The 23,733-nt window shown below is 53.3% G+C and overlaps 9 protein-coding genes across 9 annotated transcripts; 8 read left to right on the forward strand and 1 right to left on the reverse strand.

The window, feature by feature from the left end:
• Positions 1-141: 141 nt before the first annotated feature.
• Positions 142-1,816, forward strand: G647_02349 (uncharacterized protein; the record flags this gene model as incomplete). The annotated part of the gene is made up of 7 exons (XM_008726698.1): positions 142-294; positions 352-383; positions 534-567; positions 638-885; positions 941-1,197; positions 1,259-1,552; positions 1,605-1,816. 7 exons carry the CDS (start codon positions 142-144, stop codon positions 1,814-1,816), a joined length of 1,230 nt encoding a protein of 409 aa, XP_008724920.1.
• A 1,051-nt stretch (positions 1,817-2,867) lies between these two features.
• G647_02350 (uncharacterized protein) lies at positions 2,868-3,757 on the forward strand (the record flags this gene model as incomplete). The annotated part of the gene is made up of 2 exons (XM_008726699.1): positions 2,868-2,989; positions 3,082-3,757. 2 exons carry the CDS (start codon positions 2,868-2,870, stop codon positions 3,755-3,757), a joined length of 798 nt encoding a protein of 265 aa, XP_008724921.1.
• Positions 3,758-4,045: 288 nt separating this feature from the next.
• Positions 4,046-5,798, reverse strand: G647_02351 (uncharacterized protein; the record flags this gene model as incomplete). The annotated part of the gene is made up of 4 exons (XM_008726700.1): positions 4,046-4,658; positions 4,713-5,285; positions 5,341-5,555; positions 5,616-5,798. The coding sequence occupies 4 exons, from the start codon at positions 5,796-5,798 to the stop codon at positions 4,046-4,048; spliced, it is 1,584 nt and encodes a 527-aa protein (XP_008724922.1).
• A 2,303-nt stretch (positions 5,799-8,101) lies between these two features.
• Positions 8,102-10,479, forward strand: G647_02352 (uncharacterized protein; the record flags this gene model as incomplete). The annotated part of the gene is made up of 3 exons (XM_008726701.1): positions 8,102-9,065; positions 9,123-9,219; positions 9,273-10,479. 3 exons carry the CDS (start codon positions 8,102-8,104, stop codon positions 10,477-10,479), a joined length of 2,268 nt encoding a protein of 755 aa, XP_008724923.1.
• A 529-nt stretch (positions 10,480-11,008) lies between these two features.
• On the forward strand, positions 11,009-13,156 carry G647_02353 (uncharacterized protein; the record flags this gene model as incomplete). Its single annotated transcript, XM_008726702.1, has 6 exons — positions 11,009-11,144; positions 11,202-11,286; positions 11,343-11,478; positions 11,538-12,157; positions 12,230-12,415; positions 12,490-13,156. 6 exons carry the CDS (start codon positions 11,009-11,011, stop codon positions 13,154-13,156), a joined length of 1,830 nt encoding a protein of 609 aa, XP_008724924.1.
• Positions 13,157-14,193: 1,037 nt separating this feature from the next.
• Positions 14,194-15,397, forward strand: G647_02354 (uncharacterized protein; the record flags this gene model as incomplete). The annotated part of the gene is made up of 3 exons (XM_008726703.1): positions 14,194-14,762; positions 14,818-15,204; positions 15,283-15,397. The coding sequence occupies 3 exons, from the start codon at positions 14,194-14,196 to the stop codon at positions 15,395-15,397; spliced, it is 1,071 nt and encodes a 356-aa protein (XP_008724925.1).
• Positions 15,398-15,478: 81 nt separating this feature from the next.
• Positions 15,479-15,937, forward strand: G647_02355 (uncharacterized protein; the record flags this gene model as incomplete). The annotated part of the gene is made up of 2 exons (XM_008726704.1): positions 15,479-15,730; positions 15,788-15,937. 2 exons carry the CDS (start codon positions 15,479-15,481, stop codon positions 15,935-15,937), a joined length of 402 nt encoding a protein of 133 aa, XP_008724926.1.
• A 1,329-nt stretch (positions 15,938-17,266) lies between these two features.
• G647_02356 (isoleucine-tRNA ligase) lies at positions 17,267-20,527 on the forward strand (the record flags this gene model as incomplete). The annotated part of the gene is made up of 1 exon (XM_008726705.1): positions 17,267-20,527. The coding sequence occupies one exon, from the start codon at positions 17,267-17,269 to the stop codon at positions 20,525-20,527; it is 3,261 nt and encodes a 1,086-aa protein (XP_008724927.1).
• Positions 20,528-22,612: 2,085 nt separating this feature from the next.
• G647_02357 (uncharacterized protein) lies at positions 22,613-23,512 on the forward strand (the record flags this gene model as incomplete). Its single annotated transcript, XM_008726706.1, has 1 exon — positions 22,613-23,512. One exon carries the CDS (start codon positions 22,613-22,615, stop codon positions 23,510-23,512), a length of 900 nt encoding a protein of 299 aa, XP_008724928.1.
• Positions 23,513-23,733: the final 221 nt, after the last annotated feature.

Below are 23,733 nucleotides of genomic sequence, written 5' to 3' on the forward strand. Positions count from 1 at the left end.
CATACCAAACCCTGCGTGCCCTTGCCATGAGGGATCCTGTCTTTAGATGCACTATGAGAAGCTTCTCATTCGGCTTTTTCAGATCGATCTTGGGCCAGCTGCAGCTGGCATATATTTTTGTTTGGGGAGGGATTGTCCAGCATGGTTCCCGGCACGGTGGCTAGACGACAACTCTCACGATTGACCTCCAAAGCGCGTTGTCCTCCTTCCAGAAGGCTGGGAACTTTGTCCGCCGAGAAGAGCCTCCCCTTGCAGGGCATCACGGTCGTCGATCTCACGAGAGTTCTAGCTGGGGTGAGCTGGTTTGCCGTCGTCATTTGTAGTGCCTTTTGCTAACAGACATATTCTCAGCCCTACTGCACCCAAATCCTCGGAGACCTGGGGTGAGTGTAATTATGCGAATACTGTAGCACCGGACCTGCTCCTCTGTACTGATTTCCTCAACGTGCCGATATCACCAAGATCGAACACCCTGTGCGCGGCGACGACACGCGACAATGGGGGCCCCCATACGCCCCTTACCTCGATGGAAGGAGCGGCCCTGGAGAGAGTGCATATTACCTCTCGGTAAGAGAACAAAGGAGCAGTCTTCCAGTGGTGGATTTCGATAATCGAGCTGACATGCAAACAACTCAAGGTCAATCGCAACAAGAAGTCCTTGGGTGTGTCATTCCAGCATCCAGAGGGTGCTGAGATCATTCGAGAGCTTGCCAAAACCGCCGACGTGTTTGTGGAAAACTTTCTGCCGGGGACGCTGAAGAGATATGGGCTGGATTTCCCGACATTGCAGAAGACGAACCCTCGCCTGATATACGCCAGTATCACGGGCTACGGTCAGTACGGGCCATACAGTGACCGGGCCGGATATGACGTGATGGTGGAAGCGTGAGTTTTGACGTTTGCTCTTTACATGGCCAGCAAGAACTGACTGTATCGTCAGAGAGATGGGATTGATGCACATCACCGGTACGAGAGACGGACCACCGGTCAAAGTCGGATGCGCAGTCACGGATTTGACCACGGGCATGTACGCCTGCAACAGTATCATGGCGGCACTTCTCGAGCGACACAACTCAAACCGAGGTCAACATCTGGACGTGTGTCTGAGCGATTGTCAGGTGGCCACGTTATCGAACATGGCTGAATCCGTCCTGATATCGAAGAAGAGGGACAGTGGCAGATGGGGCACCGCACATCGTATGACTGGCCGTTCAAGTGTCGTCTCTCTTTTTATCCCCTTCCGCTGACTTGGTTTTAGCTTCTGTTGTACCTTATCGAGCCTTCCGAACGTCCGACGGTGACGTTCTTTTCGGCGGTGGCAACGATCGTCTCTTCGGAATCCTATGCGCAGGGCTAGGCAAGCAGGAATGGGCCAGTGATGCGCGCTTCGCCACGAATGCCGCGAGAGTTGCAAACCGAGGCGTCTTGGAACCAGCCATCGAGGAGATCACGAAGCAGAAAACGACGCAAGAGTGGCTAGACATTTTCGAGGGCACGGGTCTTCCGTATGCCAAAGTCAATGACTTGATGGACACGCTCAATCACAAACACGGTGAGTATCCCGATACGGTTTTTTCAGGATTCCAGCTCACCGTCATCCTCAGTCCGAGCCCGAGAGATGGTTGTTTCAGTAGATCACCCGAGCTGCGGTGTGATGGACCTGGTCAATACGCCGGTCAAATATTCACGATCCAAACCTTCGATACGATCGCCGCCGCCCCTCCTTGGTCAACACACGGATGAGATCCTTAGCGCAAGTCTAGGCTTTGACCCCCAGAAGATCCATGAATTGAGAGCCCGTGGCGCAGTCGGTTAAAAGGGCATCGGCAACGCTTTGCTCGCGGCGACAGGCGGTGATAGAGTTTTCGGGCACGGCGCAATGGTGCTAGACGGAACTCGTGGCACTACAGGTACGACTCTAGATATGTACAAAACAGGGAATCATGCATGTATGGTTGGTTTAACACTCAATGCCAGTGCACCGAGACGGTCCAAAAAAAGCCGTCGCTGCGTGTGGGGCCGTGTTGGCCTAGGGGTGACTGCGACTGTTGCGGCGATTGAATAATACAGTACTATACATACCCCCTGCTTACAGATCAGCCGGAGGGACCTAGGTACTGTAGTCCCCACGATGCGTCCATCGTGTTCTCACTAGGCCAGCTCCCCACATTGAGCTAGTAGTCGCTCAAGCAATCAAGAAATGAGATTTGCGGCATAGTCTGCTCCTGGATTCGGGCTGATTACAGCGGAGTGTCCTTGTCTTGGTAGAACCTCAAGAGCAGAGGCTAATGCCAAGTCCCAATATTTCGTACGTGAGAATGATGAATCTGAGATCGCCAGCCTAGCTCGACCGCTTCCTCACTTTTGAGCGTTGATTCGCTTCCGAGATTGTTGCAAGAGAGCCATGGCTCAGAAGAGAAACGTGACGTTCGCGCAGGAGTTCGCGGCCGGTAAGTGAGAGGCTGAGCAAAACGCCGTGGATCTGCACTAATCAGGAACCCGTTTGATTTCCAGGAGCCGGAGCAGGCGTCTCAGAGGTATGCAGTGATGCCCCGTCGTTGCACGGATGGTAGGGAGTTTGTTGCTAACTGACATTGCGCTGCCGGTATCCTCAGATTCTGATCATGTTCGAAGCGTCACAATGACCACAGGGAAGAAAAGACTGGTTGACACATCCTGCGTAGGTATCCTCTGGATGTCGTCAAGACGAGGCTGTACGTACTGGGGATACAAAAGTCAACTACCTACGGTAGTTACTTGATCAACACACGTATCTGACTCCCCTGGAAGACAGCTCCAGCAATCGAGGGGTATGTCGACAGAGTCCTACCGCGGCGTGGTGGATTGCTTCTCCAAGATCATCAGACATGAAGGGTAAAGTACCGTATCCAATCCAGCGCCCAGAGCAGATGGCCAATGATGTACATGGCAGGTTCGGACGCTTGTATCGCGGGATTGCGGTTCCAATCCTGATGGAAACGCCCAAAAGGTCTGTTCTGGCTCTCTCTGGCCCTTTTAAGAAACACACATTGCCTTGCGCAATCACGCTGACAACGCACTGGGTACTGTTTATATTTCCAGAGCCGTCAAATTCTCCTCCAACGACATCTTCACCAGGCAGTACCTGCGATGGCTTGGGGTCCCGAAGGTGGATCAGACCGTGGCGCTGCTTGCCGGCTCGAGTGCCGGTGCGGTCGAGGCAGTCGTGGTCACGCCGTTCGAGCTTGTCAAGGTCCGGCTACAGGACCCCGCTGCCGCGAGTCGATACCAGTCTGTGACCCAGTGTCTGGCGCAGATCGTCAAGACCGAGGGACTGCTCGTGCTGTACCAGGGCTTCGAGGTGACCTTGTGGCGCCACGTGGTCTGGAACGCCGGGTATTTTGGCAGCATCTTCAAAGTCAAGGCGGCACTACCCACGCCCACGACGGACTTGGAACAGGCAATGACCAACTTCCTCACCGGTTCGATCGGAGGGAGTCTGGGCACGCTGCTCAACACGCCACTGGACGTGGTCAAGACGAGAATCCAGGCAGCCACGAGAGCGAAGGGCATGACGGTGACGGCCAAGTATAATTGGGCGTTTCCGGCTTTGGTCACCGTGGCGCGAGAGGAGGGCATTCGGGGTCTGTACAAAGGTCTCACGGCAAAACTGCTCCGGTTCTGTCCGGGAGGGGGGATCTTGCTGGTCGCGCACAGCCAGATCTTGAAGTTGTTTGAGGCTTCCAATAATGCAAAGCTGGCGAAGCAGGATTTGTAACGATACAGCAGTGGATACGGCTTTACTTTCTAAAAATGGTTCAAGTCGACGTGTCGTGTTCATGGTTCAATATCACATGGTATTTGGTACTTACTGTCGAAGATGAAAATCGACAATGTCTCCGTGCGGACCCAGACCTAGGTGGCTCGTAATCAGACGCGATGATGTATAGAAGCATTTGCTGTCTGGCTGACGTGCCAAAAGTTTCTGCACCAAAGAGGTCGTAGAAACGACTCTCCCTCAGGGTTCAGGGACATCCACCCTAAGACGTTTCCTGGAGACTGTGGTTCACACATGACCGCCCTTGGCACGCATTCGGCCACCGTACATGTGAAGAACAACAATGATGCCTACAGACACACCGACAATAGCAGCCTGTGTCCCAAAAGATCCGTCATATCCGACCTTCGCGCCCCATTGCACCTGGAAATACCCCACAGAGAAGCCACTGATTGCTCTGGAGAAGTTCAAGAGAGCATTGACTTCTCCAGCCGCGACGGGGTACGCGTCCAGCAGATAAGCAGTCAGTGAGACGGACGCGGTCAGTGTGCCGGCCGTATACAAACCCCAACCGATGATGATTGCACTGTAGTGGAGCGTATGCTGCAAGGCCTCGCCGAGGATGATGAGGCCGGGAACCATCATGCCGGCTGCGATGTAGTTGGTGACGAGACGCGCTTCGGGAACAAACACTCCCTGGTGCCTTTTGATGTACCGGTTGGCAAGCCAGTCGTTGAAGTAATGACCCCAGATTTCCGCCAGGACCGTGCCGACTGCCGGTGTCAGACAGATTGCTCCAAGTGCGTTTGGCCCAAAGCCATATCCACCGGCTTCTTTGGGGACAGTAAACAAGATTGACGTGCCGATGTTGATCCCCACCGCCCACATGATATTAATGCCACTAGAGAGACATGGTTAGCCCGGTGTTTGTGTACATATAAAGGTGTATCCTCACAAGTAGATCATACTCGGAATGATGATAGGTTTAACGAAAACTCGGAAAAGTCGATGGAAAGACTCTGGGATGGACAGGAAATATCCCTTCCGGACCGTAGATTGCCAAATACCAACGACGCGGAGGAGTCGGTGACCGCGAGCCGGCTGATCTTCGATTGGGACATCGCGCCTGTACCAAGTCTCGTCCGAGAAGAGGACGATGAGAGCCAAATTGGCACAACACAATGCAAATCCCAACCACAGACAGCCCAGATATGATCCAGTGCCCGCGATGATGAAGTTGCCAAAGGGCGGGCCGAGGTAAGGACATGTCAGGAAGATAGCGGCCCAGATACCAATCTTGCGAGCATGTTGATGGAAGTAGAACATGTCCTTGATAAAGTTCAGGCCGATGCCCTGGACCGAGGACAGACAAAACCCTTGCAACGCCCGGAGGGCATAGTACGTGTCGAAGTCATCCGTAAGGACGGTGCCCAGAGAAAAGAGTGTTCCGGCTAGAGTCGTCCAGAACAAGACCGGAGCACGGCCCCAGAAATACACGAACGGAACCCAAAATATGCCGCCGATGGCCCTGAAAAGACAATTGTCAGATATGATCTCTCAGATTTCAACGTCGAACTACTTACAGCATAAGCACGTTAAGATTGTTGTTGTAGTTGACGACCGCGGGAGACAGGTTCCATTTGATGCCCTGCAAGATGATGGGAGGGATTCCCAAGGTTGACGTGATATCACCCAGGCCAGCCGCGATGCCCAGGATGACAAGGATCATATGCTTCTTGAAGGGTGACCAGTTCAGAGGGTCATTTGGATCTTGTGACGGCTGTGGAATCAGGACTGTCTGGAAAGGAGTCAACTCTATGGAGCTTGCGTGACTGGGAACAATGAATATTGCTCTTACATGTCCGTCCTTAGCCAATTTCAAGGTACTAAGGAGAGCACCATCAACGTGGCCGGCAGTGACATCGAGCAAGACAGCCTCGTTGCCAAGGTTAATAGTCGGTCGCTCGAGATGGGTTGTTTCGGGTTCGAGGTTGCTTGAGGACTTCTCGATGTCGACCTCAGAGTTAGTCTTGGGCGTCATGGCTGCGGGTTTCGGCGAAAGTTGACGAGCTGGATTCGAAAGCTCATCGACCAGCTTCCGCCACCAGGGTATGGCAAGCCATATTTGTAGCCTCTTGCCTAGATCGGTGTCTGGGGATTGCTTGCGTCCTTCTCCGGACGAGGTTATACCCCAGAATGCTGGAATCTGTGCTAGCGCCCCCACCCCGTATTGCACGTTGATGTATAGGGTCTGCCCAGTGCATTGCATTCGCAGCCCGCGAACAAGCGAGTCTGGGGTTGTGGTAACCTCTTTGCACTATTCGTGAGAGATATCCGAAAGGAACCGCCAGCCAACTAGCCATTTTCGCGAATGCGGTCGGCCTGTGGGTCGACGAAGCAAGGCTGCATCAACGAACGCGCCCCTGCCTCAGCGCCTTGCACAGCAGGGCGTAGGGTGGCCAGACCGATCCGATAGCGAACACATGAGAAGGAAACCAAACCCATGGGTCTCCAGCTGGACCGAACCAGTAGCGAACAGTCACTGACACGAGAATTAGATCATGTCCCCAGGAATTCCTCCGGTCGGGTCGGAGGGGGTGGGGTAAACCTGGAGCACCGACGCATGCCCGTGGGTGCTCCGTGTCATTTGCGGATCTTTCTCTGGAGGCTTGCGCTACTCCGTACCCGAACAGTTTGTGCGGCGTGACCTTTGGCGAAGGCGAGCGGCCTGGATGGATCTACTGTATATGTACAGGGACGGTTGCGCATGCTTCAAGTCAAGGAGTATGTCTTGCTTGTCGTGAGGCCGTAGATATGGTCCCTGGAAAGAGGAAGTCGGGAAATTCGTCGTCGTCCACTGTGGTGGTCTTCTTGCGTGAGGCTTGTGTGAGCGCGATCTCGACCGGAACCTGGTCTGTATTAGCTGCTGTTGCGTTCTCCTTGTTACACCTGCACTGAACCTAGATAACGCACTGCACACCATAGCTCTAATTTGACAGAAGCGCAGGCCCCAGGAACCCCCCAGTGCGGAGTGGCCGTTGAACAGCCCCAGATCAAAAGCAATGAATGTCTCCCCGGCTTCTTCCGTGAGCTCCCCGGAAATTCAGCGGTGGACGGCACGTGACCCACGAGGCACTGTGCCAAGGGACAGACCTGCTAGTGAACCGAGTACGAGGTAGTGCAGATAACAGAGGCAGCCATTGGTTGTTGGTGCGTTGCGTGGCTACTAGTGCTTCTTTTCACTGCTTAACGCGCTTCAGCAGAGCACAACGGCGGTCTTCAGAGTTTGACTTTTGGACGCACTCGGCGGCTGAGCCTGGACTGTCACGCTGTGTGCGAAACAACCAACTTGAACCCCGCTTCTCCATCCCTCGGCGCATCCTTGGCGGGATTGAACTCCGTTCTGATGCGTCGCTTTAACGAGTGGCGTCACCAATCAATTGCAGTTCACTTGGTACTTGTAACTTTGCTCAGACCATTTCGACCATTCCTTGTACTTCCCTTTTCAACGGAGACTCCTACGCTTGCCCTTTGCGCTGCCACTTGATCCAGCGACACTTGCCTACAGCTATTGTCAATTCTGTCTTGCCTCTCGGATGCTCTGCTCCGTTTGAGTCCAGGGCCACCTGATGTACTCGCCCCCAGCCGCAGTTCGAAACCGCCTGTTCAAATGTCTGGAAAAGAGCGGCCGAAACATCGATGTAGCCAATGCTTGAAAGAGTTCTCACGCAGTGAACACCTCCAACGCCATCGCCAAATCCGTAAGCCTGGCAAACAATCCCAATCCTCAGCCCCAACACTAAGACTTTGCACGTCAGATAATCCATTTCGTTCTTACTCTTGCGGAGTCTGTTCGCAAAAATTCGCGCGAAAGTAGGTCGATACGGTTCCATTTGGCCGACAGCCATGACTAAGCGTTGTGCCCCCAGGGATGCGCTGAAGCGCCATGAAAAGAGTCATGGTGTCTTGCCGCCGGTCGGCGCACACATGGGTCCAAATAATGGTCTCGAGCCGCTCGCGCTTACCAGAACAATCGCCGCCTGCGACCGTTGCGCAAGGATGAAAGTACGATGTGATGGAAAGTCTCCTTGCGGCCGATGCCACAAGCAGAAGTCAGTATGCACTCTAGAAAGAGATCACGTCGCATTCAAAAGATTAAGTGTCGACCCGTCGTTGCGTGAGCGAAGGCTCTCTGGAGTCCGTGAAAGAACACGAGCAGGCCCAGAGAATGATGCGTCGAGATCGCTCACCAATGTAGATAGCCCTTCCCCTTCCTTCTATAACATCTACCCTCCAGCTGACGCACCTTCAAAGAACGACCCTTCACTGGCCACAGGAACGTGCATGGCCGATGGCACACTGCTTCCTAGCGTTGCCGATGCAACCGGGGATTTCCAGTTCACGGAAACCCTATACACGCTTGCAAATGAAAATCAATCCTCTTCAAGAGAGGCGCCAAATTCAGACTCAGGATGGCAAGGCAACGAGTCCTCGGTGGCTGGCACCTTTAGCCCTGCCTGGGATGACTTTTCGCTCTTTTTCGATGAACAGGGCGGACCGGGTCTTTTTCTCGACACATCATATTCAGCTGACCCCTTACATCCCGCTCAAATCAATCCAACGGGCGAAAGTCCTCAAGACCACATGCAAGGCTCAGATGTAGCGACCGACGACCGTGAGAGGTATGACAACTATCCTCAGCTTTACAAACCCGACCCAAGGGGAAATCCACTCAGGACTTCCGTCATCTGTGATTTTCTTCAGAACAAGCAGGCCTGGGCAAAGGTGGATGAGTTCGGCCAGTCCCGGAACAATCATTCCGTCATCACCATTCCAGAAGAAGTCCGAGACTCGATCATGGCAACTATCCATATCGTCCTTGCCAAAGTGCTCGACAAAGACCAAATGGGGAAGATACCGACGACATTCCCACCGTTGAGGACGGTCCAGGTCATTTTTGATACATATCTCTCCCGCCTGGCCTTGTTCTATCCCATCACGCACCCTGGCACGTTGAATCAGAATCATACGATGCAGTACAACGGCCCTGGAATGCAATTGCAGCTTCTGAGTACATTCGTGTCTGGGGCGCTGATGATCCCTGTAACCGAGGTCCAGACCTTTGCGACCGACCTGGCAAGCATTATCTTGCAGGTCCTGTACGAGATCTTTCTGAGGGATGCAAATCAGACCAAAGACATGTATCTCACCAGCACCGCAATCTTGATAACTGCATTTGGTATATGGTCAGGAAACAAGAGGCAGATGGAACTCGCGGAAGCGCTGAGAAGTTCATACACGACGGCAAGTTCGTCGCTCCCAACCTGGCATGGCTAATCGTGATGGCAGATGATGTCTCGACGAGGACTGCACGAAAGAGCCCACCAAAGAATAGTCGAGATCAATCTTTCCGATGTTGAGCTCGAGTGGAAGGACTGGCTCATGAAGGAGACACGCAGGCGGTACGCGGTATGCTTTGTGAACAGCGATTGTGTTGCTAACATGCGTGTTCCAGATTGGCATATGTGTGGTATGTCGTGGAGCAGGAGATCAGCCTCTTCAATGGGGTACCCACGACACTGTCCTTTACCGAGATGCGCTGTCCAATGCCCAGCAATGAGGCAGTGTTTGCTGCTTCCAGTGGTGAAGCATGGAAGGATCTGCTTCAAGTGGGCCAAAATGAGCTACCCATGTCCAACTCATCGCCAGTTGCGGCATTAAAATGTCCGCATTCACTGGCCGCGTTTCATCGGCGTTTCCTCTATGGGAACATTTTCCAGTTTCAGGACGCCGTGACCCCCTTTGAGGTCCGTTTGCTCCTGTGCACCATTCAAACGCTTGTGTCTCAGTACAGCCAAACCAAGAGGTTTGTGCCCGAAGAAGAGGAGTTTTCTCCTGCGGCATGCACAATATCGGCTTCCACCGAATACGGCCAGCTTCGACGGGAGGAGCTTCATTTTCTCCTGGTCAAGTGGCATCTCTTGTATCGACGTGTCATGCCACATGCCACTCCCATACGTTGCGGTACCGACTTGTCGTGCATTCTAATGGCACACTTGATAGCCATGGAGCTCTATGTTTCATTTGATGACGTGCAACTCTTTGCAGGGAAGGAAGGCTTCATGGAAGGCAGAATGCTGATGCCTTCATTCAAGAGGTGGGCAAAAACTTCAGGTGCAGCACGAGCACTTCTCCATGCAGGGCAAATCATGCGTACCCTGTCAACCGTCGCAGCAGATACTGCCAGACCGTTGTGGTGGCCGTTGGCGGTGGCACGAGCGGCTTTGCTACTCTGGGCCTACGGTATGGCGGAACAAACCGACGCTGGCAACATGGGTGACCACGACTATAGCCCTGAGCCATCTCTTTTTGACTCTGAGCGGCGTTCAACCAAGCAGTACCACAATCTGGACCCAATCGACGGGCCACTTGAAGACTCTGCCTTGTTTTCTGGTTCTCTAATCGGCTATTGGGACAAAGGAATGACGCCATGCTTGACAGCGCCCAACGGAGGCTTTGTCCCTCTTCTGCAAACCTCAGAGACCCTCGGACTAAGCATATCACGCCTGCGCGATGGAGAGAGTGTCAGCACACCTCTTTGCAGATCTGTTCGGACATTCTTACAAGACATCCAGGGTCTGGGAGTCACTTACCCCGGGTTGCCCAAGCGTGGCATGTCGATGCAACAACATCAGAGGCATGACATCGGCACAGCCTCTTGAGACTTTATCGTGTACTCTCAATTCCGAAGTTACAGTATTCAATTATCAGAAGCCCACTCGAAAGAGACGACTCCAAGATATCTGTAGTAGCTCCGACTACCCTGGACCCGATGTTCTTGCCGGTTGTTGAAGTTACAAAGTCGCGGCTTTTGGTTGCAGAGGCATCTTGCGTGTTCAAGCTGAGAAGGAACTTGATCTTAAGGCTGCACGGAGTATGTATGGCACCGAGACCATCTCAGCCACATACGCCACAATATGTGGCAGGTCTCGGTCTGTGTCAGCAGGGGAGACTGTGCATGCCTCGCAAATTCCTATTCTGCAAACACGGCCCGAAATGACCCCCTCAACCTCCGACACACCCTTCCAGGCATAGACTGGGGACTCGTCTTCGAAGGTCTGGTTCCACCGTGTGTCTCATACCACGTCCAACGTAAGAAGCTTTCCCTTGCTTCCTGTCGGTGAACGCTGGATACATAAGACTTCTCTCCGCTGCATATACGTAGTCTGTTACCGCAGCCTTGACACCGACATGATTGCAGATACTACCGACATCCCGTTTACAGGTCCCGATGGCGACAGTCAGTGCAGGGTCATCGACACCGATGCGCTTGTCGTTGGCGTAGGCCCGGCCGGTGCTTCGTTGGCATGTTTTCTAGGATCACAAGGTAGGGACGTCCACGACGCAATCCCTAGACGCGCGCACAACTCACAAAACATTACAGGGATACAAGGCATCATCATTGGAAACGCGTCAACCACTGCCGACACACCAAGAGCGCACATCACCAATATGGCCGCCATGGGTAAGTGCTGCCTCCATTTCAACAGGAACTCTAACTAAAGTCGCAAATGGAATGCCTGAGGGATATTGACCTCGAGAGAGACTGTAACCAAGTGGCCAGCCACAACGAAAGCATGCAACACGTCAGATGGGCGTACTCGTTCGCAGGGGAAGAGTTCGGCAGGATGTATTCATGGGGCAACGACCCCGAGCAGAAGGTATCAGACTGTCTGGTAGAAGCTTGCCTGTTCTCGCTGACCTTGTTCACCCGTCAAAGGGCGATTACGAGAAAGCTAGCCCTTGCGTACCGGCAGATTTGCCTCAAACACTCCTGGAGCCCATCCTGGTCCGTTATGCAACACTCCATGGGTTCAAATGCCGCTTCGATACCGAATATGTTTCATCCACCGAAGACAAGGACAGCGGTCGCATCCTGGTGTCGCTCAAGGACAAGCTCAACGGCGTCGGTTTTCAAATCCGCTGCCGATATCTGTTTGGTGCCGACGGGGCCCGAAGCCGTGTCGCCAAGCAGATAGATCTGCCGTTGGTCCAGAAGCCCGACAAGGGCATCGCGTACAATGTACTTGTCAGAGTGGACATGGCTCACCTGATGGATGCTCGTATGGGCAATCTGCACTGGATCATGCAGCCAGACAAGGAGCACCCCGATTGGGCATGGATTTGCGTCGTGCGAATGGTGAAGCCGTGGTACGAATGGATGTTTGTCGTCTTCCCCGACCGGAAGGCAGCATGGGTGGACCACAAACCCACCAACGAACAATGGCTGGCTCGGATCAAGGAGTTCATCGGCGATGACTCCATTCCTGCCGAAATCATCGGTGTCTCGAAATGGCGGATTAACGACACTGTTGCTGAGCAATACTCGAAAGGGAACGTGTAAGTGTCATTTCACGACATCCCCTCACAAGGCCCTGAGCCCGGTGATTGCAACAGCTTACATGTGATCAGGTTCTGCCTGGGAGATGCCGTTCACCGACACCCGCCCATGAACGGTCTCGGGTCCAATACGTGCATCCAAGACGCCTTCAACCTCGGGTGGAAAGTCGCATATGTTCTCAAAGGTCTTGCTGGGCCGGAGCTGCTCGACTCCTACAGTGCTGAACGTCAACCGGTGGGCAAAGGCGTGGTTGCAAGGTGTGTATATGCCCGTCCATCCCATGGCTTCCCAACTTTTCCAAGCCCGTCGTGCCAATGAACTTTACTTCTAGGGCAAATCAAGGTTTCAGCGACTACGGGCCGCTATGGGACAATCTGGGAGTTTTGGAGGATGATATCGAGAAGCGAAGACAAATCTGGCACGAATTATCGGAGAATTCCCCCGTAGGTCGAAAACGGCGACAAACCTTTCAAAAGACCCTGCACGCCACGAAATCCGAGATCCAAGGACTGGGCATCGAGATGAACCAGCGATATACCGCCGCTCAAGCTGCCGTCTACGGAGACGATGAGGAGTCCAAGTCTCCACCAGACTTTACCAGAGATGCCATCCGCTACTACGAGCCGTCCACGTACCCGGGATGTCGCGTTCCTCACGTCTGGCTTACGACACTCGTGCCGGGGAAGAAGATCTCCACAATCGATCTCAGTGGCAAAGGCCGATTCACCTTATTCACCGGCATCGGTGGGCGAGAAGCATGGCAGAGCGCTGCGGCGAGAGTCAAGCAGGAATTGAAGACTCCCATCGAGGTGTTCAGCATCGGCCACAGGCAGGATTACGAGGATATCTACATGGACTGGGCCCGGCTACGGGAAGTCGATGAGGACGGTGTGGTCCTGGTCAGACCTGATCGGTTTGTCGCGTGGCGGAGCAAGAGCATCCCAGAGGATTGTGAGGGCAAGTTGGTCAAAGTAATGCGCCGCATTCTATGTCTTTGATGGGATGGATTGATGGGGGGAATTCGCTCCTTCTGCCAACATCGCCGTAATAGAGACACACAGCTACCACATACGATAGATAATCAAATCCACAGTTGAGTTTGTCCGTGTAGCCACCTCGACGACGAGACTGGTTCCGTACTGCACACGGTCAGTCACCTGTTTGAAGCATCGGGTCAACTTTGCCAAATGCTAATACTAGACGTCACGCACCGGTCACTGGCCGCGAATTGTGTGCCAGAGCAGAGACGCGCCATGCCCGTCCGAGTTACGTACGCTCGATGGAGGGTTCAATGCTCCCGCACTCAGCACCCCGCATGGAGCCGATCGATCTCTCTCTCCAGGAAAATGCGCACTCCATCTGGAGTACTCCGTAGAGAAGCAAAGAGCCGACTTCCACGTCCATGTGGGGAGCGTGTGCGTGTGCGCGTGTGCGTATGTGTGTCCGCTATGCCGTTTATGTCCTTGTGTGCCTGGATTGCCTCTTTCAGTCTTGCGCAGCACAACCGGACCAGTTAGCAGTGCGGGCCGCCCGATAAGGAACAGTGCGCCCCATTTTATGTTGCTGCTGTACTGTGAAGAGGACTCCGGAGGCCGGGCCCAGGGACACGGATTGCGCACGAAGCCACGGCCTATCATGTGGACAGGTGCCCCCTTTAGAATTGCTGCATCAGGTATGGTCGATCGTGTGGGCTTTCCCCAGAGTTAAGTCGTTAGACCATAGCCGAGCATGCCGGGGTTACCTTGGGACGGAGTAACCCAACCATTGACGAAACCCGTGACCGGCACATGTGTGGGGTGCCGCGCCTTTGAACAGTCGGGCCGGAGGAGGGAGCATCGACTTTGTAGGGTGCTATTCCTAAGGAGCTCTCAGCACCTTGGCCGCATGGGATAGCGTTGAAAAAGAAAGAGCCCGAAGTCGTTGCTTGCTTGCTTGTTGCTTGCTTTGGTTGCCTGCTTGCTTTGCTGCCAACTCTGTTCCAAAAAACGCCCGTCTACATACACTCACTCCCCTCACACAGTAGATATCATACAACATGTTGGTCAACACGATTATCGACACGGTTGGGTACCTTCTCCACCCGGTGGTTGCGGTCCTTGCGCTGCCCTTGCTCTTGGTGGCTCTCGAGTTGATATGGGTCATCTACGCCAGGAAGTTCCATCCCCTTGCAGGTGTTCCAGGGCCATGGCTCGCCTCTGTGAGTCGCTTGTGGGTGATGCGCCGGCTCAAAGTCGGGGATATGGACAGAGTGCAGCGCAACCTCCATCACAGATACGGGCCCTTGATCCGGATCGCTCCCAACGAGTTGTCCTGTTCTGATCCAGAGGCCATCAAAGTTCTCTACAGGACGGCGGCGCCCCTGACAAAGACGGATTTCTACCCCGTCTGGGGCAACCCACGCATGTCCAAGTATCGGGACAACTTTTCTCAGGTCGATGAGAGGCTTCACTCGGAGCGACGACGGATTGTCAATCACGTGTACAGCTTGTCCAACGTCCTTCAGTCCGAAGCTTCCATCGACAGGGTCACGACCGTCATGGTGGACAAGCTCACTCAGCTGGCTCAAAGTGGTCGCGACTGTGACTTGGGAACCTGGGTCCAGTGGTAAGTGTCACACGCCGTAGAACCCATGGGTTTTCTCCAGCCAACTCTTTGACAGGTACACCTTTGATGTCATTGGGGAACTCTTCTTTGGTCGAATGTTTGGATTCCTGGAGCAAGAAACTGACTATAAGTCCTGGATCTCTTCCTTGGATGCTCTCATGCCCGGATTCTGTCAAGTCGCCGTCGCACCTACCTATCTTCGACCGTTCATCCTCCTGTCGTCGCTGTTCGACTCCAAGATGAAGGCCGCGATCAAATGCACCGAGACCATGGAGGTTGCAGCTAGGGAAGGTGTTGCGCGAAGGCAGGCAGAGCTTGACCAGGGATCCTCGACCTCGGACAGCCGAGACTTGCTTCAGCAACTATTCAACATCCAGCGAGAGAAGGGCGAAAAGGTGGATTTCTCCAGGAGAGAAGTCGAGCAGGAAGCATACATCGCGCTGTGAGTATCCTCCTTTGCCCTCTTGGTTCCAAACTCGACTCGACTCGGGCACTGACTGGTTTATCTCTCCACCCCCAGGCTAGCTGGCTCGGATACCACAGCGATTGCCATCCGGTCGATCTTTTACTACATTGTCAAAGATCGGAAAGTATATGAACGACTCCGCGCAGAAATTGACAAGGCCAATGCTTAAGGAGAGCTGTCTTTCCCGGTCAAGTATGCGCAGGCGCTTAAATTGCCATATCTGTGTGCTTGCATCAAAGAAGGCATGCGTATGCATCCAAGTGTCGGCTTGACCTTGCCAAGGTTGATGCCCCCAGGGGGCTTACAATTCAATGGCAAATATGTTCCTGAAGGTTACAGAGTCGGCATCAACGCTGCAGTGATCCATTTCGACCGAAAGGTTTTCGGCGACGACGCGCACCAGTTCCGACCGGAAAGCTGGCTCGATCCAGCTGCTGCTGCCAACATGGATAGATACATGTTCCAGTTTGGTTACGGCACCAGAACATGTATCGGGAAGAATGTAAGAGTTACCTGTCCACAACGTGATGATGAAGAAGAGCTAATTTGCCCTGCATAGATCTCGTTGGCAGAAATGCACAAGCTTGTTCCAACAGTTCTTACCAAACTGGATATTGAATGGAAGGATCCAGGAAGAAATTGGTCAACAAAGAATCATTGGTTCGTCAAGCAAACCGGTATCAACGTTCGACTGAAGATGCGATATTAAGTGGCAAAGACCATGGCGGTCGGAATAGGAGGACGTTTCTTTCGGAAGCCGAACGCATGGCTAGCGACCCCCAAGGCCTGAGGGAGTTAGTCGTGGAACATGTGAAAATTTTCATCGCCATGGCGCAATTTGAAACTTACTGCGGCGTTATCGGCCGGCTAACATGAGCAAATGATCATGCCAGCCCCCAGAAATGTACTCTGTACGCCGTACCCTAGTCGTCTATCTAGCTTCAACGCAGGGTGATGAGTGATTGATTCCTCTGTTCTGACCGCACACCTAATCTGCAAGTTTCGTAGCTTGTCGCATATATCAACAGGCCTTAGCCGCCGGACGTGTAAACGTTCGTTCATCATGGGCTGCTATTAGCGTGTCCTCTGCCAACGAGAGTTAGAACGTGATTCGGAATCTGCGCGTAAAGATCTGCAAAACCTCGAGCGTCTGCTCGGAAACCATGACATTGACAGGGACAGAAAAGTTATGGCCATATGTGGTTACGGCTTTTGCATACAGTGGCCGACCAAGTCGCTCCGGCAGGTAGTTCAAGACGTAGCTGAACAGGGTTGCACCTTGATTCTTTCTGGTCTTGGATTTATACTTCCTTGATTACGTAGTTTTCCTTCTTTTACGTGCGGCTCTCTTGTGGCCTCTGGCCGCAGCTCGAGCCTATAGCTTGTCCCTCACGCGGTGACTTCGTGGGCAGCCCCTCCCTTGGCCAGGGAGTGAATGACAGGGAGCTGTTTATCCAAGTCGATAGAGAACGAGATCGCGAAGCGACCTCGTTTGGAGAAATACAACTATTCATAGGCAAGGAGGGCCTCGACCTCAGCACACGGAGAAAAGCCCGCTTTCTGGACAGAGGGGACGTTCGAAGGGACGGGAAATGAAGTGGAAGAGATGAGGATCTCCATCCAGTTGAAGAGCCCAAAAAAGGGAAATTGGTTCGCCCACGGATGCGGACTGCTATTCTGACGCAAACGCAGAAGTCATTGTCGAGCAGAGAAGGTAGGCACGGAGATTTGGAAATTGAGATATGTAAAAGTGAATCGAAGATGAGTGGAAGGTGAGCGATGTTTAAAGCGGCGCCGGGGATTTGAGTGACCAGGTTGGGTGCGGCTGCGTTCGGTGTGGATTAGGCTAGTAGCCCGGCTTACATAAGGCGGCAAGGCTGCAGCCTTCAAACGAGGCTGGAATGCGTTGTTACTTCCGCCAATCACACGAATTCGAGAACGGGAGTCATAATCTTCTGCGGCCACTCACTTACTCCACCAACTTATTGAAAAATCCCCCTCTTCTACAACCGACCATACTGCTGAAATTCCAGTGAACATGGCGGTCGACTTCTCGGCCGAAGAGGCAAAGACGCTCAAGCGCTGGCGAGAAATCGACGCTTTTCAGACCCAGCTGCGTCTGTCCAAAGGAAACAAGCCGTACACCTTCTACGATGGCCCCCCATTCGCGACCGGCCTCCCCCACTATGGCCATTTACTGGCTTCCACCATAAAAGACATCATTCCGAGATACTGGTCAATGAAGGGCTTCTACGTGGAGAGGAGGTTCGGCTGGGACACGCATGGCCTGCCAATTGAGTACGAGATTGACAAGAAATTCAATATCTCTGGCCCGGCAGCAGTCAAAGAGATGGGAATTGCCAAATACAATGCCGAGTGCAAGGCAATCGTCATGAGATACGCGACAGAGTGGAGAGAGACGATTGACCGACTAGGTCGGTGGATCGATTTCGACAACGACTACAAGACCATGAATCCCAGCTTCATGGAGTCGGTGTGGTGGGCGTTTAAGCAGTTATTCGACCAAGGCCAAGTCTACCGCAGCTACAGAGTCATGCCCTTTTCGACAGCGCTGAGCACACCCCTCAGTCAGCATGAAGCTCAATCCAATTACAAGGATGCGCAAGACCCGGCCGTCGTGGTTGCTTTTCCGCTTGTGGAGGATTCGGACACCAGTTTGTTGGCATGGACAACGACACCGTGGACCCTGCCCTCGAACATTGGCTTGGCTGTCAATGGCGACTTCGAGTACATCAAGTTCCTCGATCAAGAGTCCGGCCGCCAATTCATCATGCTGGAGTCATTGTTACGGACACTTTACAAGGATCCCAAGAAGGCCAAGTTCAAGATCCTGCAGAAATTAAAGGGTTCCGATCTCAAGGGCAAGCAATATCTGCCACCCTTCGACTATTTCTACGACCAGTACAAGGACCGTGCTTTCAGGGTCTTGAATGCCTCCTATGTTACAGCGGATGACGGAACGGGCATTGTTCACCAAGCACCAGCATTTGGTGAGGAGGATTTTCGCGTGGCTATGGAGAATGGTATCATCAGCCACGACTATCTTCCCCCAAATCCTGTGGACGAAACGGGAAAATTCACCAAAGAAGTGACGGACTTTGCCGGTCAGCATGTGAAGGAAGCAGACAAGCATATCATTAAGCATTTGAAGGGCACTGGCCGAGTGATTCGAGATAGCCAGATAACCCATCAATATCCGTTCTGCTGGCGATCGGATACACCTCTCATATATCGCGCAGTATCAGGCTGGTTCGTCAATATTGCCGGTAACGACAAAGTGCCGAGTATCATCCCAGACATGCTTGACGGCATTGCGAAATCTCACTGGGTTCCCAACTTCGTCAAGGAGAAGCGGTTTGCGGACTGGATCAAGAATGCTCGTGATTGGAACATCTCGAGAAATCGGTACTGGGGTACTCCAATCCCGCTATGGGCGAATGAAGACTACTCCGAAGTCATTGCCATTGGAAGCATAGAGGAGCTGAAGACACTCAGTGGTTACGAGGGCGAAATCAATGATCTCCACCGTGACAAGGTTGACGACATCACCATCCCGAGCCAGAAAGGGAATGGGACCTTGCGAAGGGTGGAGGAAGTATTCGACTGCTGGTTCGAGTCGGGATCCATGCCCTACGCCTCAGCACATTACCCTTTCGAGAACTCCGACCACTTCGAGAATACATTTCCTGGTGACTTCATTGCCGAAGGCCTCGATCAAACTCGCGGTTGGTTCTACACTCTTGTCGTTTTGGGTGTCCAGCTCAAGAAGATGCTGCCCTTCAAGAACTGTGTCGTCAACGGCATCGTGCTAGCTGAGGATGGCAAGAAGATGTCCAAACGCCTCAAGAACTATCCCGATCCTACCAATGTCATCGACAAGTATGGAGCTGACGCTCTGCGACTGTACATGATAAATTCACCTGTTGTACGAGCCGAACCACTAAGATTCAAAGAGTCTGGAGTCAAGGAAATCGTGGCTAAGGTCTTGTTACCACTATGGAACAGCTACAAGTTCTTTGAGGGTCAAGTCGAGCTCTTGAAGAAGGTCGAGGGTATCGACTACGTATTTGATCCCAAGGCGGAAACGACCAACACGAACGTCATGGACAAATGGATATTGGCCAGCACTCAGTCACTGTTGAAATACATCAACGAAGAGATGGCAGCCTATCGATTGTATACCGTTGTGCCGGGCTTGCTCAACTTGATTGATGAGACCACAAACTGGTACATTCGTTTCAACCGAAAGAGACTGAAGGGTGAACTAGGTGTAGATGACACACTGCATGCGCTTAACACGCTCTTCGACGTCCTGTACACTCTTGTCCGAGGACTGGCACCTTTCACACCTTTCATCGCGGACCTCATCTACTCGAAACTCCTCCCGTTCATCCCCAAATCACTGTACGGCGAAGACATGCGAAGTGTACACTTCCTACCATTCCCGGAAGTCCGACAAGAACTCTTTGACCCTGTCATCGAGAGGAGAGTCGGCCGGATGCAGAAAGTCATCGAATTAGCCCGGCAGTCTCGCGAGCGAAGAACCATTGGGCTCAAGACACCACTGATGACTCTGGTCGTTATCCACAAGGATCAGCAGTATCTTGACGACGTGCAGTCTCTGGAAGGCTACATCACCGAGGAACTCAACGTACGCGACCTCGTCCTCTCTTCGGATGAAGAGAAGTACAACGTCCAATACAGTGTAACAGCAGACTGGCCTGTACTGGGCAAGAAACTGAAGAAGGACATGCAAAAGGTCAAGAAAGCGCTCCCGGACGTGACGAGCAATGATTGCAAGACATACCTCTCTGAAGGCAAGCTTCAGGTGGCGGGTATCGAACTGGTGGAGGGCGACCTCGTGGTGAGACGCAGCCTCAAAGAGTCCGAAACCTCCAAAGACCAGGAGACCAACACGGATAACGATGTCCTGACGATCCTCGACGTGGCTATCCATCCCGAACTTGCTCAGGAAGGTCTTGCTCGAGAAATCATCAACCGCGTCCAACAGCTTCGCAAGAAAGCGAACCTCAAGCCGACCGATGACGTCAAGATGGAATACAAGGTGCAGGACGATCCCGATCAGGTTGGTCTAGAGGAAGTGTTTGAGACCCAGGCAAGTTATATCGAAAAAGCGCTCAGACGACCAGTCGATAAGCATGTCGTCACCGAGATGGATGGGGTGATTGCGAACGGTGACGAGAAGGACGATGTCATTGTAGAAGAGGTACAGGAAGTGAACAAGGCGACATTCTTGTTGAGGTTGTTGAAGCTTTAGAGCCCTTGAGCAGTATACCACGAACACCACCATGGACGGTGCACGAAGGAAGAGATACTGCGGACGCAGGCTAGATTGCCTCTTTAAGGCTGATGTGTTGGTATGTGCCACAAAGGCCAGGCCAGGCCAGGCCAGACAGGGAAGATAAATACAGGAAGTCCATATCACGACTTTTTAGCATGTCTCTGTGATGCAAGGAGAATTAGCCAGATGCAAACGAAGAGCACGTAAAACAAAATGCAAGGACGAAGGTACGGAAGCCAGACATATCCCCCAAGCGGAATGAATAGGAGACCTCCAGCAATTGCCCTGTGGCACGTGCTGCCTTTCCCCATGAAGCTCTACTACAAAGAGCAGACAAGGTGGAATGGCAGTGTGCTCCGTAGGATGGAATGAAATGGAATGAAGAAACACCACAATCAGGACGAGACCCAAGCCAAGTGCACTTCACTTACAAGATAACAATCCTTCAACCTCATGAACTCCTTGGCGCACATGTCCTGGTATGTAGATTGGTAGTCCTTCAGGATACATTGCCCGTAGGCGGTGGCCTATGGTGCAGAAAGGGAAGACTGTCGGCATGGGATATCGAACGCGAGTTCCGAGTCGAGGGTTTGAAACATACCTCGATCGAACACTTTGCCGCCGCCGCGGCGAACTTCTCGATCGGCCTGGTGTGGCCTGACAGGGTGGGCATTTCGGGGCTGAACTGAATTCCGGTCGTCGTAGAGGTAGGAGGGGTAGAAATAATGGAAATGCTTGTCACAGGTTCACATTCTCGGGATCGCCGGGGTGTACTAGAATGGGTCGCTATCGCCTGTCGGAGATGAGTTGTGCTGGAGGACGGGATGCGATGGTGAAGCAGAATGAATGTTGACGCCGATGATTCTGTCCGGAGTGCATCTTCGCCGAGGAATGCGTGGCCGTAGTTGGTTGGGCGGAGCGCAGGAAGACCACATGCTTTTGTGCTCTGGTGCGTCACGTGCGTGTAGAGCAAGCATCTCTTGAAAAGCGCCCGTCGCGCCCAAAGAGCACCATCCTCCCTTATTGCTACACCCCATATATAAACAAGGTTCAATCCCGATGCTGGGCTCGATCTTCTCCTTCTCCCCTCAGATGCGCCTCGCATATCACTGCCTTGGCTGTCTTGAAGTTGCCGCCCTCGATCCTCCTCACCCCAATCACTCCATCTCGGCGGTACCTTCTGCCCAGGACCCGATCGATGGTAGTATCAATAGTGGTGAGGACTCCTTCGTGGCAGGGGCAAATATGCTAGCAAGTCCGCTTCAAGTACATCGGCTGATTTGGCCCGGGATGATTCCGGTCGTTCGCGGTACGTGCAAAGGCTCGCCGGCTTAAGGTAGGAGTGCGTGTACTGTGTATGCTGAAATGGGAAATTGATTCATAGGGACAATGAACTTTCACCTTCCATATCCCACCTCGATCAGGTCCGCCTTTGATGAACAAGTCTTCTGTTGGTGAGAACGTCTGGGTTCGTGCGTTGTCCGCGTCGTGAGCCTGGTGACTCACCACCAAAGGCACTCGCTTGTCTGAAGTGCGTTTGCGACTTTACTAAGCATAAAGCATCCTTCAACGCGCGTCGAGGCGGAAGGGCGGTATAACCTTCTAGACAAGCCAATCAACAACGCAGCCTCTCCATCAAAGCTCGTTTGCCACACTCCTCGGTAGATGAGGCTTAAACGTTCAACAGGCCCTTTGGTACGATTCGCGGCACATTCGCTCTGTCGGATCCGGACCGAGCATTCAAGTGTATCGCCTCCTACTTTCGCAACTCCTCGTCTGGAAGGCGGAGTCGTCCCGATACACACAAGGGACACGCGGAGATGGCACATCGTGGCGAAGCAAGCCCACGCACGACGCGCCGAAATGTGATACGGAGAATTGTCCGGACTCGAGTCTGGGAGGAATAAAACGAAATGTCCAGCTCGTGCAAAGGATTGAACTGACAAAGTACAAATTAGAGACTTGTTGACACCAGGACCTCCCCTAATCTGCAGCCTAGCAACGTTTCAAATCTATATGTCCCTCCCTATCCACAGGCAAATACACCGGATCAAAATAACAATGAACAAGTGGGCTCTCATTCTGCTTCTGCTGGCGAGCATCGTGTTCGCGGATATCCACATCCAGACGTTCATAGGCGATGCAAGCTGCGACGGCGAGGCGACCATCGACAAAGTGACAACGGCCGGCAACTCAGACAGCACCGCCTGCGTCTCAGCGGGCCGATACCTGGCCGTCAACGTCCTCAGCGCGGATCCAACCTTCCAGTGCAATTTCTACTCCGACGAGGCGTGCCAGGATCTCATCGGCACGCTCGACACCCCCGGCGTGTGCACGCTCTTGACAGGCACGAGCCTCACGTGCTTCACAACCAGTCAGCCGGCCGTTGTGGTGGTTCCTGGTTCTGCACCCGTGACGGCGCCGGCGCCCACAGCCAACCCCGTCGCCACGGTCTCGACAGGAAAGTCCCTCATCACGGTCGACCTGGGCGGCGCGGTGCTGGTCCAGTCGGGCGTGCAGACAAGCTGCGGCGCCACAGCCTGCGACCCGACCACCCCGTTAACGAAGCCCTTCCAGCACCTGAACGAGGACTGCACCCTCAGCGTCACAATGACAGGGTCGTACGACAACGCTGACGAGCGCGACTACATGAGCGGACTGATGCAGGCGGCCGTCACGCAGACGGACACAAACAGCAGGGTCGATACCACGGGGTCAGCCGAAGACGACGACCTGATTCTCGATTCCATCAGCTTTGCGTCCGTCGTGCTGAAGGGCAGTGACGACAACGCCATCCAAGCCCAGATGATGTATTCTGTCGGTGTGAGTTGCGTGCCGCCCGCAAACGCCGATTGCAACAGCTTGGAGCAGACCATTACCAGCGACCTTCTGAGCAAGGTACCCGGCGCGGGCGAGGTTCTGTCGACACTATTTGAGATTTTCGTCTGCGGGGAGTCATAAGTGTTCATAAGAGTCTTGCATGGAAATGTGTCCGGTTGCATGGGAGGGTTGTCGTCGGTGCATGTGTATACAGAAACAGATCGGACGGGAAAGCGCCGTGAGCGGCGAGGCCCCTATGGCCGCGCGCTGTCCTGAATATGCGGTGATTACCCGTTGCATTGGTAGTAGCTCAAGGGCCGCCACGTATGAGATGGCATCGCGGCTGTCGGGACTGATGAGAT

This window comes from Cladophialophora carrionii, assembly GCF_000365165.1.
Source record: "Cladophialophora carrionii CBS 160.54 unplaced genomic scaffold supercont1.2, whole genome shotgun sequence".
Classification (NCBI taxonomy): Eukaryota; Fungi; Ascomycota; class Eurotiomycetes; order Chaetothyriales; family Herpotrichiellaceae; genus Cladophialophora; species Cladophialophora carrionii.